Source organism: Antedon bifida, chromosome 7 (assembly GCF_963402885.1).
Source record: "Antedon bifida chromosome 7, ecAntBifi1.1, whole genome shotgun sequence".
Lineage (NCBI taxonomy): Eukaryota > Metazoa > Echinodermata > Crinoidea > Comatulida > Antedonidae > Antedon > Antedon bifida.
The window spans coordinates 26,394,109-26,411,662 of record NC_136232.1 but is presented as its reverse complement, the minus strand read 5'-3'; the positions used below and the strand labels follow the sequence as shown (position 1 = coordinate 26,411,662).

Sequence of the window (17,554 nt, the reverse complement as noted above, 5' to 3'; positions counted from 1 at the left end):
GAAAATAAATATCCTTTTTGCACTTAACTTTTTAGTATAAAAACAATAAACCATACAACATAATTAAACACAGTTTTGTGCAGATAAAAAAATGAGAGATTCTAATAGTTGACGAAAAGACTGATTACTGATATTGTTCAATTATACAATCTTGGGAGTAAAATTGAGAATAAATCAAATGTACAAAATGTATAAACAATGTAACCATAAGGAAGCTTTGCATTATTTAATTATAGCAAATATAAACATATATAGATATATAATAAATATGTACCTGTTAACCAAAACAAAATTGAAGTAGAACCCTGTGACTTCTTTCAAATAATCTCGAAGATCTTTCAGGAACGGTGGCCATGGCAAGGCTGGCACTATATTGCCTGAATATGTGTATGTTAAATTATTAATTTTACTGAATTAGGATTAATTGACGTCACTTCCTCGAACACCCTTACCGGGCTATACCGCGACACCTTGGCCTAACTTTAAAAAACCCCCGCCACTGTAAATTATATTAAAACACCTTTTGTTTAAATCTTTTAAAATTACCGCCACTTTAACTTATATAATACACCTTTTGTTTATATTGCCGATGTTCCTATGTGTTAACATTTCTCGGAACACAGCGGAAACGACCTTCATTAGAAACACCTGGCGGATATTACGTAATCAGGAAAATTCATTTTGGGCTGAAGTCCTATTTCTTCTACTTATAGTAAACGTTGTCATAACGTTGTAACAACGTCGGTAATTTGCCCGCGACTTTGTCGACGTCTGCCAACGCTTGCCGACGTCGAGCGAACGTCAAATTGCTAGCTGGGATAAAGTGGAAAACCATCTATATCTGAGATATTATTACTATGTCCCTTTAGCCTAAACATACCAGGTTTTAAAAACACTGAGTTTACTCGACATTCCTTCAATAAGTCCATTTTAAAAGTATGTGGTAAACTGCCAAAAAATAAGTCAATGTGACGTAAATGTGGTGAGAATTTCAATAACCAAGCTAATTTGGAAAAATTATTGTTATACAGACTACTTAAATCTAAATATTTCCATTTCAACCAACAACTATGTTTATGGCAGGCATCTGCAAGACTTAATAGATTATCAACTGACAAGCTATAATCACTCCATTTGAAGTACGGATCTATTACGTTTACCACCTTGGCAAGTGAAACACCATCTATATCTGAAAGATCATTTCCCTTTAGCTTAAGCATGTCAGGTTTTAATACCACTTTGTTTACTTCACATTCCTCCAAAAAGTCTCTTATAATAGTACCAGAGAGATTACAATCAACCAAGTCAAGTTTACATAATTCTGGTGAGAATTGTAATAACCAAGCTAATTTTGATCCTTTAATTGCCGCTAAATGAAGACCACTTAAATCTAAATGTCTCCTTGTCAACATACAACCATGTTCATGGCAGGCATCTGCAAGACTTTCTAGATTATCAACTGACAAGTTATAATCACTCCATTTGAAGTACGGATCTATTACGTTTACCACCTTGGCAAGTGAAACACCATCTATATCTGAAAGATCATTTCCCTTTAGCTTAAGCATGTCAGGTTTTAATATCACTTTGTTTACTTCACATTCCTCCAATAGGTCTCTTATAATAGTACCTGAGAGATTGCAATTAACCAAGTCAAGTTGACGCAATTCTGGAGAGAATTGCAATAACAAAGCTAATTTGGATCCTTTAATTGCAGCTAAATGAAGACCACTTAAATCTAAATATTCCCATGTCAACGTACAACCATGTTCATGGCAGGCATCTGCAAGACTTTCTAGATTACCAACTGACAAGCTATAATCACTCCATTTGAATGAATCATACTTGCAATCCATTAGATTTACTAACTTGGAAAGTGAAAGACCATCTATATCTGATAGATCATTTCCCTTTAGCTTTATGTTGTTCAATAGAACCTTGCCTTTCTTATTGAATAATGCATTGAATACAGCACCAGATAATTTACAATTACTCAAATTTATGTAATGAGTTATGCTCATCAACACTGTCAGTGAATCTATAGAAATATTACTTAGATCATTATCACTGATATCAATCTTTTTTAATTCTAAAGAGATATCATTTACTTGATCAATAACATGATTCAATACATCACCAGTAATACTACCAGATTTGAAATTCAGACACAGACTAGAAGAAGAAAATGTTAACAAATGAATCAAGAATTTAGGATTTGTTGACGTTGTAAAATGAATATTCCTAAATCTGTATTTAAATTGAAAACTGTCCATTTCAGCTGACAGGGTATTAATCTCACTGTCTTCTAACAATGAATGCAATTCAAACAAACTGCCATCATAATCATCTATATAATGATCACTCAATAGTCCATGTACAATGATATAGATATGAACTAGCATAGAACAAAACGTTTTTGTTGCTTTAGTGTCTTTTGTTTTTGTGATATTTTTTAGTGTATCTACAATATCTTCCCAATTTTCCTTAAACCTTTCATAACAAATGTTCATAAGTTGTACCAAATGTTTGTTTTCAATTGTTTTATCATAAGGAAGAACATTCCTTATCTCACACACAGCATCAGTTGATATGTTTGGTAACTCACGTATTACATGTATTTCATGTTCTGGTTTTACATAGCTGAAATATTTAGCTAGTGAATAGTAATTTGAAGCTGTTTTCAATTTTAACCAATGTTTTATAATTTTACCAGCATCTTTACCTAGGAATTCTATAGTGAATATGATTGTCATGTGTAGATATGGATTTAACAGCATCTTTTTACACTCTTCTTCTTTCATATCATTTGACAAACATGCATTAGCAAGGTAAAACCCTGCTAACGCCTCTGAAACTAGCTTGTGTGGTGGTGCAAACACTGCCTTTCTATTGGTTTTAATACTAGATGCTTTTTTGTAAACAAATCCAAGTTTAAGTGCTAATTCTACTGTATCCTTGTCAACCATACCCTCAAACTCATTTTTATAGATATAGAGCTTGTTTTCCATCAGGCCGTTAAACATACATTGACCTAGTGCAAATGTAGCCTTTTTATATGGAGCTTGAATTTCGCATATTTCTGCAATCTTATGTTCGTCAACCTTTGTATGTTGATTTAAAGTACAACAAATAAATTCTTTAAAAAAATCTGACATGGTAATTGGAAGTATTTCATCTGCCATTGGCTTAGAAGTGGATTGTTCACACATGCTACAAATTATAAGTAATAACAATGGAGATGAACACAGTTGTTTTAAGTGTTTTGTTTCATTTTCAATTCGCCATGATCGTTCAAAGTTTAATTTGGTAATCAACTTTTCTCCCAATTCAGGATTATGTTTAAAGTATTTCTTAATATAAAGCTTCTTGCTTTCTTTACTAAATCCATTGACCTGAACATGCACATCACAGTTTTCAACAAATGTACTAATGTTTACAGGTCGAGATGTTATTAATGTGGTATTATTGTCATTTGATCTAAAATATAACAGGTTTAATGGATTTTCAGCACCTTTCTTTAACTCATCTAATCCATCTAATAGTATCACTATTTCATCCTCATTTTCTATTATGAAATTTTCAATCTGATCTACAGAATCTTCGGATTTGAATATGTTTTTCATACGGTTAGCAAATTTTCTAAGGTTAATTTGTTTAACAATACTATCTATGATTGTCTTTCCTACCTTCATGTCTCTGATATTTATTAGAAACAATAGTTTGTCAGAAAATGTATCATCCTTACCCTTAGCCCAGTTATAAGCAATGTACCTGAGAAGAGTTGTCTTTCCCATCCCTCCTTTACCTGTAAGTAGAACTTTACATGGCCTTTTAGATTTTATAATCTTCAATACTTCCTCCAAACATGTAGGTTTAGCTTCTTGCTGCCTTGTTGCCTGGTCAACCTGTTTTTGTTTTGTAGATTGAAGTAATGTGAGATCTGTGAATACATCTGCAATATCTACTTTGTGTTCTTCATCAAAAACTGCTGTTCCCATCAGGTTCATATCTTTGTATAAGTCTTGTAGTTCTTCCTTCAAAAACTTCTTAATAGCTGTTAAAGAATTAATTGCATTATATAAATATAAAATTCAATGAAAATTCAGTAAAAAAAAGTAATCACATGTAACAAATGTAACTTTAAATAGCCTTCCTCTTAGGGTTTATGAATTCATTTCCAATCATGTGACAGAGTTAGCGACTTTTTAAGGTGTGTTTATTCTTAATGTTTTATTTTTTGAATTATAGTTTTATAGAAACAACAGAATGTATCAATTATGTTGACATTTTGCTTTTGTCGTTATGGTAGAACAAATCTATTAAGTGTACAAAAACCCATGGTCAATAACAGTTTTCTTCTTTATATGTTGTTTTTAATACGGTTTTATTCTTGAACATATTTACTTGTTTTATCTGATTTTGATCAAATAAATGAATGAATGAATGAAAGGTCAATAAAATAATCACTATTTTGAAAAAAAAAACCAAAAAACAAAAAAATGTGTTTATGTGATTGGTTGTTTTACAATTAATTTACGGATGCCATTGAATCAGGGGCTAAAAATTACCTTCATCTACTGGTGATATCTTATTTTCTTCAGAGCTAGAAGAGGAAGACTTCATTACTATTTCACCTAACAGAAAAAAATCAACAAAATAAATATACTTTGCGGACCACAAAATCACTGAAAAAAAACAATCATGTTGGTAAAAGTGTATTGATCTCAATACAAAATAATTCACACAGAAATAATTCAAAGCATTCATTAAACTTTGAATACTTTTATCAAACTATGAAATCAATAAATAACTTTATGGGAACTCTATAATCTGTGCTTTGGGGAGAGTGTTCTTTTCTTTTGACATTGGGTCACTATGTCTTTGTAAGCAAAACAACTTTTAATACAGTATCAGAATACTGTTATATGGATTTCATAGGCTAATATACCTATACTGTATTAAAGTACTATACAGTACATTACCTATACTGTATTAAAGTACTATACAGTACATTACCTATACTGTATTAAAGTACTATACAGTACATTACCTTCCTGTAGAATGCAAACAGCACGTTTGAGTTCTAGTCGTTCCAATATTTCAATAAATTCTTCCATCTTTGTTGGCGTGATCACCTGTTTATGCTCCAGATCTCTTATCATAGCCCAGCTATCTTCATATTTCTTCAATGGTGTGTTGTAGCTTGCATCAATCTTTGATACATCACTTGGCGTCAGACAGTATCCAAATTGAACTAATTTCTGCCTGTGGATTTGGAACATAGTAATTGGTGTTCGCTTGTCAATGACAGGAAATGATGGCATCTTTTCTTTAAGCTTACGCTGGAGAGAAAATTGTTCAGTTAACTTGATGACATCATGCAGGAGAGTAAGATCTTGATAATTGAATTCATCAGCTGATTCCAGTACATTTAACAGATCTATCATCTTAGTGATTCCTGATAGTTTAGATTCTTTCACAAGATCTTTAAACAGTACTTTTAACATACCAAGTTGGTTGCGATCATCAAAATAACTGGAGATAATTATTTTCAGAAAGTTAAAATCTTTCTCTAAAATTCCTAAAAAAATTTGAAAAATATGAAATAAAATACAAATATACAGTATTCTAAAGTCATGCCTAAGACACAATTCTTTTTTACTTATGATGGTATCCATACAGCTACAAAATTGCAATGACATAATAGCATTTCAATGTGATTGGGTGTGTTTACTATTAATTTGAGAATGTCATTCAACCAATTCAATTTTAAATTGTGTGGTGACAAAATATACGACAGAAACATAAATTAGAAACCACCTACCACCAGTAAAGTAAGGTTTGCAGGACACTATGTGATTCCAACAAAAGTTGTTCTGCTACAACCAACATTAAATAATTTGGAGTATGGTCAAGATATCATTTAAGTCACTTTTTTTATCAATTTATTTTAAACTTTTGTTACTTGTACATACCTTTGTCTGTTGGTGTTAGTTTATTTTCTTCAAAGTTAGAAGAGGAAGTCTCCATTACTGTTTCTTCAACACCTAAGTAAAACCAATACACAATAAAAATACTATTTTAGGATACACATTGAACAGTGTGCTTGAACAAGTTGTATAATTTTGTTTAAGTTTTATATTTTTAACAAAAATATTGAGTTCTATGGTTTACTTAATAAATATATTATTTGTGAACTAATCATGTTTGCAAAATGTATGCAGAATCCTTTTGAACACAACATTTTAAATACAAAAACACACTTTACTTTAAAAATAAATATATATAGTTACTTACCGTGGTCTAGCTTTTGTTTCTTTGTTAATTTAGAACTTTGTGAGGTTTTACCTATGAAATAAAAGAAAACGTATAGAAATGTGCTTCAATAATGCACTTTTCTTAAAAATTACGCAGCTGTCTTTGGGAATTTGCCAAAGATAATTAATTATTATACAAATTGTAGCATTTGCCAATGATACTATACAAATTATGGCATTTGCCAATGATACTATACAAATTATGGCATTTGCCAATGATACTATACAAATTATGGCATTTGCCAATGATACTATACAAATTATGGCATTTTAGATAGAATCAACTGAAAATCTTACGTTTCGTTGCTGTCTTTGCTATCTGCTGAAGGTTCATACTTTCATTAATGTGATCACATGAAACTTCTGAAATTAAATTATAAGTAAAAAACCTTTAGTTCCTAAAACAAGACACAGGTTTGCAAAAATATATTTATAACTAACTTATATTACCAACCCAAAAACAACAAATAAATTAATATCATTAAAAAAAAAAATTCTTTTGTTGATTTTAACCAACTTTTATACACAAAAAAATATAATAAATAAGAATAATGGCATTGTGTAGTAAAAACAATCCAGTTACAACATATTCAAATTTAGTTCCAATTACAGTAATTATTGATATTTATACTCTTAAGTAAATAATTTATATAAATTAATTTAACACTTCCTTTGAATTTATTTTACGGCTATCAACAGAAAGTGAATTCCAAAATAAAGCTCCTGTACCTTCACATCTAATACTAAATTTCTCTAATAGTTGAAGGATTTTGGTACAATGTTATAGTTAAATTATATGCATTATCATTTCACTTTATTTATTTTATATTAAAGTAAAACATACCAATTAAAGGCTAATAAACAAAACAACATTACAAACAGAAAGGCACTATTTACACTTGTAGTATTTTCAAGATAATCATCAAAGTCAGTTATTATTTTGTATAGAACTTTTTCTTTACTTCACTTTTCACTTACCTTTATCTGTTGGTGGTAAGTTACACTCTTCAATGTTAGAAGAGGAAGTCCCCATTACTGATTCATGCAATTCTACATAAAATAGTACAAATAACATGTAAATATACACCACCACTAAATAATATTAACTAAACAAATAATAGGCAGGTCTACAATGTTTAGCTTGTATAATGTTATAATATATTTTTAATTTTACACAATTGTTTTTACTGTAGGCCTTGAATTTAAATTGGTCAATTCAGACTCAGTATAGTAAAATGCATGCAGTAGTCAGCTAGGTAGTACAGTACACCTGAGTATGCAAGGAAATGTAATTAGTTATACTAATACTATTTCTTTCGTAAAACCAATAAAAAGGTGGATTTCACTAAACAAGAATTAGCTACAATGTTTTTACTGCACTATTATTTTTAAATACAGAACTTTAGTACAATGTCTTCTTCATTTTAAATTTGTATTTTAAATATAAAACACACAAAAACAACAGTTCATTCTCTACCAATGCATTTGAATCTGTCTCTGTTACTGGTTACAGACTTTGATTATTTCCAGTAAATATGTAATATTAGAACTTAACCATGATGTTATCAAGAATATAAAAACAAATAAACCAACCATCCAAAAAAATCCTCAAAGCCCAGTTCATTTGATTGGCTTTTAAATCTGTAAGAAATCTTTCCATCGTTTTCACATCCTCAACAATGATCCCTCTGTGTTCAAAGTCCATAATCAAACTCCAGCTGTCCTGATATCTCTTTACTGGATTGTTATGTAAAGAATCAAGTGTAGATACTTCATCACTATTAAGTTCTGCTCCAAGCTGAAAAAGCTTTTGTCTGTAAGGTGTTATTACTTTATGCTCCTTAATATTTTCTGGAGGTTGTATCTTAACTTTTGATTTAAAGCCAAATTGCTTGGTTATCTTTACTGTATCATATAAAATAGCAAGATTTGATGAGCTCAGACTTCCAGAGGCTGTTAAATCCTGTAGTAGATCCATGACACTTTTAGCTCTCTCCACATGCACGTTAGACATAGCCAGATGGTCTTTGTATAAAAGTTTCAATGGAGTAAGGTAGTTATGTCTATCATACCATTCTGCTGTATCAGTCATCAGTTGATTAAAATCATCCTCAGAGATTTCTAGAAAGAAAAGTAAAACACCATTATATTTCTAAGAGGGTTTTGTAAAGGACCAAAAGTTGACATAATCCTAATAAAACAAGATAACATAAGTAGAGTTGAAAGATGTACAAATCCACCAATCATGAAGTGTGGGACATGTGTGGGAATGTGAAGTGCTAGTTTTTACAAGCATAGCCATAGACTTAAAACAAGACTATATATCATTGCATTGAAGATAATCATGACTGACAGTGACATATGACGTAGCTCAATAACAAAGGCTTGGGTTGGTGTCCGGTGGGGCTTAGTTTACCTTTTAAATTATGTTTTAGTTTCTTTATGGTTACGTTCATGTCATTTTGTTTTTTACAATGTGTGGCCTTGCACCCTTGGGTGAATCAAATGTTGTCCATGAGAAAATAAAGTATATTATTACAGTAATACTATGATGCAGTGGCTTTTTGGGGGTCAACAAACAGAATCTAACTGCACAATATTCAAAGGTAAATTGACATTGACTCCAGGTGTATCATAAATCTACTCTTTAAATGTGTAAACTTACCTTTAGAGGATGCCATGTTGTTAACTAAATCTTTTAGCTTTGTAAAGATGTTTCAGACAAACTTTTTCTACAAACGGAAGAAATGTGTTACAAACAAACCAAAAATTAAAATTAATTATCATTTGTATTATTATACATTAAGTCAGTAAGAGAGGACTAAAAATTCAAAAAACTTTAAAAAGTTACGGAGGCCATAAAAGGACATTATGTAAATGAACCCATTAATTTGAAATGGGAATGAAATACTGTACTAATAAAAATCATTTTGTTTCTTCAAAATATTCCAACTTTTCTGAAAGTTTATAAAATTACATAATACAAAGATATTCTGTGAAAAGGAAAATTAAACACAAACATTGTGGAAAGGGAACAAAATAAAATGTTGAAGGAATGAAAAAGTATTTTGAGGAAGCGCAAGTTCTTTTTTAACCTTATTAAAGCCTTTTCAATATAATTTTTCGATCTAATTTAAGGTTACAAACTGCATTTTATGCAAATATAAAATACTCCATGGACCTATTGCAATAATTGTTTCCGTCTTTAAACAGTTAAAAATGTGAAAAATAGTAGATTCTAATAATTTAGATTCTTGCTATAAATACCAGAATGCATTGTTTGCACGTGGATTGATATTTTCGTTTTGCTTTTGTGATGTACTCACTTTCGATTAATCGTGAAAACAAATGGAAGATCCACAAGATATCAAAAATTGCATCAAGCTCAAATTACTGATCACCTGATTTCATCATATACTAACTTTATGATAATTTCATTTGTTTTTCAATGTAACTCATTTATATTCTTTTGTATATCTAATTTGTATATTTGTATTGTTTTCATGTCATTTCAACTAAATTAAATTGTTTCATTTAATGCCTATGCCTATTGTTTGCTCCTGGCAAGACATTGCTTGATAACATGCCGAATACTATTATCATATTAATGGAAAAAAGCTTCAAAATTTCTTTTAAAAACGAAGTGTCTACGTCGACACCTAGGCGTAAATACAATCCCCGTTCTATATTATGCCTACTACTATTGAGACGATCGGGCCTCTGGCAATCTAACCAAAAATTAAGACGAATAAAAATATTTAAAAAAATACTATTGGGTGAAAATTCTATTAAAATGCATTTACTTACAATTCACCAATGTAACTTGTAGCATTCACATGCAAAGGAGGCTCAGGTATCTTGATGTACAGCATATACATGTTACAGAGCACCTGCACAAATTCACTCCCAGGCCTCCTAATCCTGTAAAATGGTTTTTCCTGGTTTTATAAATACAGTACTGGCAAAATCGACAAAGGTTACGCCTGCTAACTACTACTTGATTGAATTCTATTAAAATAAACGTGTATATATTAATGTACATAACTGGTAAAATTGAGGTTTGCTTCTAATCAATAACTTTCAAAAACCAAAATGTATGTATTTACTCCAAAAATAAAGTGAATTCTGTCTCTACCTGATCGTCGAAGGATGATCCTTTCTTAGAAAAGCAAAGATAAAAGGGAGGAAGCTAGCTGAGCAGCCTCTTGGTGGCGTTTGAGCACGTGAGTTAGATCATATGGATGAATATTCATGATTCCATGGTTTGATTGGTTACTACATTTTCGCAAAAGTTATTACACTCCCTCTCTTGTTAAGTTCTCATATTTAGCCTACTATATTGTTGATGTTCCGCCATTTTTCGCGGAAACTTCTGCAGGCTGCGCAAGATTATTTTTGCACCCTCTTTAAATTTAATTGGTAAACATATGCTGTTACTGTTACTTTTATTACTAATTAAGTTAATGCAATACTGTAGCCAGGATGATTGTTGTAGAATCTGGGCTAGGGATTAAATGCCACTCACTGTGCATGCACTGAACCATTTACTCCATGATGAACTAAACTGTCCCGTAATATTTGCTTGATTGCACGTCCCGGTAATCCCATTATGTAGGCCTAGCTTTATAATTTTTTTATAAGGTTTGATGAATACAAAAAGTAAACCAATGTTTCCTTAGTTTGGTTAGAGTTAAAGGTTAGTTAGATTAGTCTATAGGATACTAATTTATTATGTATTCCCTTATTTATACTGGCGGTGTATTAAAAATATCGTTTGATTCTTTTTTAATGATATAGGCCTAGGCTATATGATGTACCACTGACTGTACTCTCTCTGTATCTGTATTATAGTATATGATGATGTGTTCTTTTGTTTATGTTTCTCAGTGTTACACAGTTATATAATGGCAGATGACAGGGAAGTTTTAAGAGAAGTTTGGGAAGGAAGAATTCCAGCATGTTTTGACCTTTCACCTGACGAAGTTACCTCAGTAGAAACACCAGATCCATATTTTGTAAGTTACTTCAGTATACACCAGATCCATATTTTATAAGTTCAGATAATCTACACTACAAAAAACAAAAAATCTTTTTTTTTCTTTTTACACAAAAAGTGCAGTGAACGATGTTAAACTAAAAGAGAAGAAATTCACACAATTCCTGAATACCCCCCAAAGGTTATTTTTTAATGAATTGAATACCACATTTTCATTTTCTTGCAGCTTCTGTTGCCTAGGCTCAGTTACCTTACATTAGTTACTGAAAAAGTTCAGAGACATTTCAAGAAATATAGAGAATCTGTAGACACTGATGAAATATGGTTTGATTTTGAGGGCCAGCCACTTAAATGGTAAGAACGTACTTACTGGACAACCAAAACCTCTCTCTAACGTTAAACCAGCCATTTATTACTGACCCAACTCAAACAGTGTCCGTATAAAAATATGTTGCATTGTGCGACGCCGTCATAGTTGGACCTTACTCTGAAAAAATACAGATTTCTGCTGCTTTTGAGGTGAATGATGGTATTAAGCTAAATAATTTAAATCTCAAACAACAAATGTACCGCTCCTTAACACAAAATTATACCCCTTACTGTATGTAGTAATATTTATGTGTATATGCCATCTGATATTATCTAAATTTGTTTCTTGTGATTTTCTTTATATTTGCAGGCATTACCCAGTAGGTGTATTATATGACTTGCTAGCATCCAGTGGAACACTACCATGGAAGCTAACTGTCCATTTTAAGGTAATGTCAGTATAGTTCTTGATACTATTAAAAATACTGATTACATTTCAGACTTGAGATTAACACCAATATTGAAAAAAACATTTTTCAATGATTGGCAAAATAAATATGACTAAACCACCTTTATTTTAATAAACACACATATATATGTTGTAATGTTATTTTGTGAAGTGTTCCATTAAAACATTAGAAATTGTACTAGTTGAAAGTATAAAGGTGCAGTAACACTTTGTGTGCTTATACATTGTTTGTTTTCATCTTGTATTCATTTTTGTATAGAGCTATCCAGAGCAAGAAATCCTTCACTGTCGTGATAAGGAGGTGATAGAGGCCCATTACTTTTGTATTCATTAATGTATACTATATATATACCTTGTATTTTGTATAGAGCTACCCGGAGCAAGAAATCCTTCACTGTCGTGATAAGGAGGCGATAGAGGCCCATTACATGTCTTGTGTCAAAGAAGCTGATGTTCTTAAACATAGAGGTATAGTGATCAACAACATGCAAAGAAGAGACCACAAACAACTATGGAGCGGACTTCAAAACGGTAATCAATTTAGTCACAAGCACCTCTACTGAAATACATATATCACAGGCAAAGTACTGAAATACATATATCACAGGCAAAGTACTGAAATACATATATCACAGGCAAAGTACTGAAATACATATATCACAGGCAAAGTACTGAAATACATATATCACAGGCAAAGTACTGAAATACATATATCACAGGCAAAGTACTGAAATACATATATCACAGGCAAAGTACTGAAATACATATATCACAGGCAAAGTACTGAAATACATATATCACAGGCAAAGTACTGAAATACATATATCACAGGCAAAGTACTGAAATACATATATCACAGGCAAAGTACTGAAATACATATATCACAGGCAAAGTACTGAAATACATATATCACAGGCAAAGTACTGAAATACATATATCACAGGCAAAGTACTGAAATACATATATCACAGGCAAAGTACTGAAATACATATATCACAGGCAAAGTACTGAAATACATATATCACAGGCAAAGTACTGAAATACATATATCACAGGCAAAGTACTGAAATACATATATCACAGGCAAAGTACTGAAATACATATATCACAGGAAAAGTACTGAAATACATATGTCACAGGCAAAGTACTGAAATACATATATCACAGGCAAAGTACTGAAATACATATATCACAGGCAAAGTACTGAAATACATATATCACAGGCAAAGTACTAAAATACATACAGTTATATCATAGGAACCTCTACTGAAATACATATATCACAGGAACCTCTACTGAAATACATTATAATATACACAATTATAGAGAGATATTATTGCACTATTTCATTTGTTGTGATTTCTAGTAAAATAAAAGTTCTGTGCAACTCTATTTTACCAGACAAATTTGATCAGTTTTGGACAACAAATCGAAAACTTATGGAGCATCAAAATGAAGAACCTTTTAGATATGTACCTTTTAAAATCTATGAGGTAAGTACAGAATACAATCAATCAACTGTTTATTATTAAGCTCTATCTACACTATCAAACTAGTTTGACAAAAAAAATGTGATGTGCCCAAATATGGTAGTGATATGCTCAAATATGGTAGTGATATGCCCAAATACGGTAGTGATGTGCTCAAATATGATGGTGATGTGCCCAAATATGGTGGTGATATGCCCAAATATGGTAGTGATATGACATCATCATGTCCATACAGTATATGGGCACATCACATTTTTTGTCACATAAAGTTTTATAGTGTACTTTTTTCTTTTCGTAGCCGGATAAGATGTATTTACAACGATTGTTTAAGCCATACTCAGAAGATGGTGAACCTCTTACTCTAGGCCATCTATTAAAAGAATTCCTACCTGATACTTTTCCTGATCGAGGTAAGCGTAAAGGCAGTTGTTATGTAACAGCAATAACACATGATTTCAACAGAATCAATAGGTTGTGATCACATGATCCTGTTACAGTAAAGAAAATCATTAGGAATGTTGTAGTTTATAAATTATTGGTACAGTAAGCTTTAATAATACTGTATATTTATTTCATCCAAAAGGTAAAGCTCTGTCCCCACTATCAAACTTTATGTGACAAAAAATGTAATGTACCCATATATATGGACACGATGATGTCATATCACTATCATATTTGGGCATATCACTACCATATTTGGGCACTCACACTTTTTTTTGTCAAACTAGTTTGGTAGTGTAGACAGAGCTTAAGACATAAGATTACAAAAAAACTATAAACACAAGAATGGAGGAGGGCAGACAACTTCTGATTATCTATCCTTTGATATGACTTAATTAAAAAAGGTACACAGCCTCCATTTGATACCAATCCAGTGGTTTTCATTTCAATAAATAAAATCAAGTTTGCATTTTTGTTGTTAATAAATGATTGATTTTTTAACCTTTAGAATCTGTTGAGGCTGTGAAAGTATTGGTTCAAGGTACAGAGCCTCCACTTGAATAAAATCATTAGTACTTTTAGTACTGACTTTACTTACTTTCTTATCCTCAGAATCAGTTGAGGCTGTGAAAGTATTGGTTCAAGGTACAGAGCCTCCATTTGACACCCCAATCCAGTGGCTTAGTGAACACCTCAGTCATCCTGATAACTTCTTACATATTTGTGTTGTTAATAGAACTTAAAAAGTATTGTATTTTTACCTTGGTATTATCAATCTGAAATTATATGATTAAAAATTGAATAAAATGTAGGTGTTAACAAGGTGTTAAATTGGGTGTCTAAAACAATTATAACTAATAAATGTACAATGGAATAAAGTTCTTAGTAAACTAAGGGTAAGGGCAAATAGTAAGGTGGTCAGTGGTGGATCCAGGATTTAGAAATAGGGGTGGGGAAGCAGGGCCTGAAACTGGTTAAATGAAGTGCTGAACTGATCCTATTCTTTGTATTATAATATTCTAAATTTGAGGTGCCTATGGTACTGATGACATAGGCTATATGCTTAATGTCCCACTTCTAAAGCTCTGTCTACACTATCAAACTTTATGTGACAAAAAAAGTGTGATGTGCCCATGTTTGGACACAATGATGTCATATCACTACCATATGTGGGCATATCACTACCATATTTGGGCACATCACACTTATTTTGTCAAACTAGTTTAATAGTGTAGACAAAGCTTTATTAATTAACAATTCATGTTAAAATAGAGATTCTGAAATTGAGGTAAGTTTAAGCAATGTTGTGCAATTCATTTGGTAATACACTAATGTCTTCAAATGAATAATTTCTGTCCCTAGTCCTTTTGTTTATACAGCACAATACAAAATGACCTACATATCTACAGTATACTTATCTACAGTAAACTACTGTAGGTATTTAGTCTAATAGAGTCAGATAGTAATCTAGTATGTAGTAAGTGATCAAATATATAATTATATGTGCAATAATAGGTACATTGTTACAATTAATGTAAATCTTCCACTTATTTAATAACACTATTAAATTTCACTTTATACTTTTATATTCATTGTGCCAGAAAAGAGTGAGTTCTGTCAATGGGTTCTTTCAGATATATACAGTTTAATATTACTATGGCTATTCACATATAATTTAAATGTTATTTTTCAACAAATATTTTATTTCTTCCCATGAAACAATAATAATGGATAACTGTAAACATATGATTTAAAGTTCTGTAAACTTGTAAACAAAACTAAAATGATGGTAAAATAAAATAACTTTTTACAACAATTGTAATGTGCTGTTTCATTGTTAAAAATGAGCTGTTGACTTTTAGGGATGTTGGCAAGCGAGTTTTTGCTGAGGCAGTGTTTAGACAAACACAAAAGGATGACGCTGTTGACGTGGTCAGTCAGGCATGTAATTGAAAGTTTTCCATCACTGCGATAGTCAATACTTGGAGTGGGTACTATCGGAATGGTTGATCATGAACTAGGTCGCACAGAACACCATGCGGATAGAAAACTTGAAATTAGATGCACGGTCAACAGTGCTGACAGAAAATAAATTACGGTACACGTACATATAAAAACAAGGAAGGCAAACAAATTATTCTTTTACAAATTGTAAGTGTGTATTAATAATCTCTTTTATTAAATATAGTACGCAAAATCTCTTCTTAAAGTTGTACGGAAAATGTTTTTTTATGATTTATGACTTTGGTAATTTGATGGTGGCGCAAATAGTGGATCACGTTCCTTGCTTCTGTCTGTCCTCCATTTATTCTTTACAAATTCAGATGGATCTGACAAACAAATAAAAATATTGTGTAAAGCTCCGTCTACACTATCAAATTTTATGTGACAAAAAAATTTGATGTGCCCATATATGGACATGATGGTGTCATATCACTACCATATTTGGGCATATTACTACCATATTTAGGCACATCACTCTAGTTTGATGGTGTAGACCTAGCAAAGTTGCTGGACTATATTAAACCTACCATTTCAAATATGCACTACAGTAATAAAATGTACAATTCTAATAAATTTTGTGTGAATTTTAAAAATACCCAAATGAATACATTCAAACTTCTATTGTGAAGATTACAATTAAGACTCATAACAGGTAAATTTCATTATTTTTAAGATCATTGAATAAATGAGTTTTTATAAAATACAAACCTTTATCCAAATCCCATTCCCTTATTTTGGCCTGTGTTGCAGGTCGCTGTCCAAATGATGACGTTGTTGGCGGTCTTTCTCTAAATGACGTCGTTGGTAAAGCGGTTTCTAAAACTGCTTCTTCTACTTTTGTTTCATCTTCTGTCTTAACTTCTTCTTTATCATCTTCTACTAATTCCCCTTTCAAACGCTTTCTTTGTTTTACTTTTTCTAAACGAGCATTAATAGCTGCTTTACGTTTCTCTCTCAATCTTTCTCGTCGAGCTCTTTGATCAATTGTCTATTAACATAATGTAAAAGAAATTGCTTAAAAAATGGTCATTTTAGTAACAATTGCCTGGCTGGCCTCCTAACAAAATTAAACCATAACTACATCACCTCATACGTATAAAAGCAAAACTCTACCTCATCTCTAAGCGTTTCCAATGCTTCCATTTGCTTTGTCCTATGTAATTCTTCTTTTGAAAATTTGAAATATCCAACACCCATATCTCGGACCTCTAAAAATACAATTAATAATTGGATTATTGATTATCATAGAAAGAAATTGTATTGATTATTATAAAAAGAAATTGTATTGATTATTGATTATCATAGAAAGAAATTGTATTGATTATTGTCTATCATAAAAATTGTATTGATTATTGTCTGTCATAGAAATTGTATTGATTATTGATTATCATAGAAAGAAATTGTATTGATTATCATAAAAAGAAATTGCATTGATTATTTATTTATCATACTTGATGAAAGCAAGAGGGACTTCATGACAACTCGAGAAGAACATATGAAATTAAAATAAATTTGGTCTACGAAAGAA

At 31.3% G+C, this 17,554-nt stretch overlaps 3 protein-coding genes across 5 annotated transcripts in view; 1 reads left to right on the top strand and 2 right to left on the bottom strand.

Annotated features, from left to right (window-relative positions):
* The window catches only part of LOC144847405 (uncharacterized), an 88,801-nt gene extending 78,571 nt beyond the window's left edge, over positions 1–10,230 (bottom strand). Inside the window, exons 1-8 of one of the 2 annotated variants that reach the window (XM_078703743.1) lie at positions 10,125–10,230; positions 8,983–9,049; positions 7,911–8,438; positions 7,296–7,367; positions 6,615–6,680; positions 6,298–6,348; positions 5,976–6,047; positions 5,051–5,581 (exon numbers count right to left, since the gene is read on the bottom strand). In XM_078703743.1, the coding sequence (XP_078559869.1) occupies positions 5,051–5,581; positions 5,976–6,047; positions 6,298–6,348; positions 6,615–6,680; positions 7,296–7,367; positions 7,911–8,438; positions 8,983–8,998 (1,336 nt within the window). In that variant the 5' untranslated portion in view covers positions 8,999–9,049; positions 10,125–10,230. The remainder of the gene's footprint in view (positions 1–5,050; positions 5,582–5,975; positions 6,048–6,297; positions 6,349–6,614; positions 6,681–7,295; positions 7,368–7,910; positions 8,439–8,982; positions 9,050–10,124) is intronic. The other variant, XM_078703744.1, reaches the window with a different exon arrangement.
* The window catches only part of LOC144847448 (coiled-coil domain-containing protein 174-like), a 54,694-nt gene that overhangs the window by 34,661 nt on the left and 2,479 nt on the right, over positions 1–17,554 (bottom strand). Inside the window, exons 8-10 of one of the 2 annotated variants that reach the window (XM_078703822.1) lie at positions 17,140–17,234; positions 16,735–17,014; positions 16,247–16,352 (exon numbers count right to left, since the gene is read on the bottom strand). In XM_078703822.1, the coding sequence (XP_078559948.1) occupies positions 16,252–16,352; positions 16,735–17,014; positions 17,140–17,234 (476 nt within the window). In that variant the 3' untranslated portion in view covers positions 16,247–16,251. Of the gene's footprint in view, positions 1–16,183; positions 16,353–16,734; positions 17,015–17,139; positions 17,235–17,554 lie in introns of those variants that run through there. The other variant, XM_078703820.1, reaches the window with a different exon arrangement.
* On the top strand, positions 10,598–15,819 carry LOC144847456 (autophagy protein 5-like). The gene is made up of 8 exons (XM_078703833.1): positions 10,598–10,736; positions 11,205–11,332; positions 11,540–11,667; positions 11,993–12,071; positions 12,460–12,622; positions 13,493–13,584; positions 13,880–13,991; positions 14,635–15,819. Exons 2-8 carry the CDS (start codon positions 11,222–11,224, stop codon positions 14,763–14,765), a joined length of 816 nt encoding a protein of 271 aa, XP_078559959.1. The 5' UTR covers positions 10,598–10,736; positions 11,205–11,221; the 3' UTR covers positions 14,766–15,819.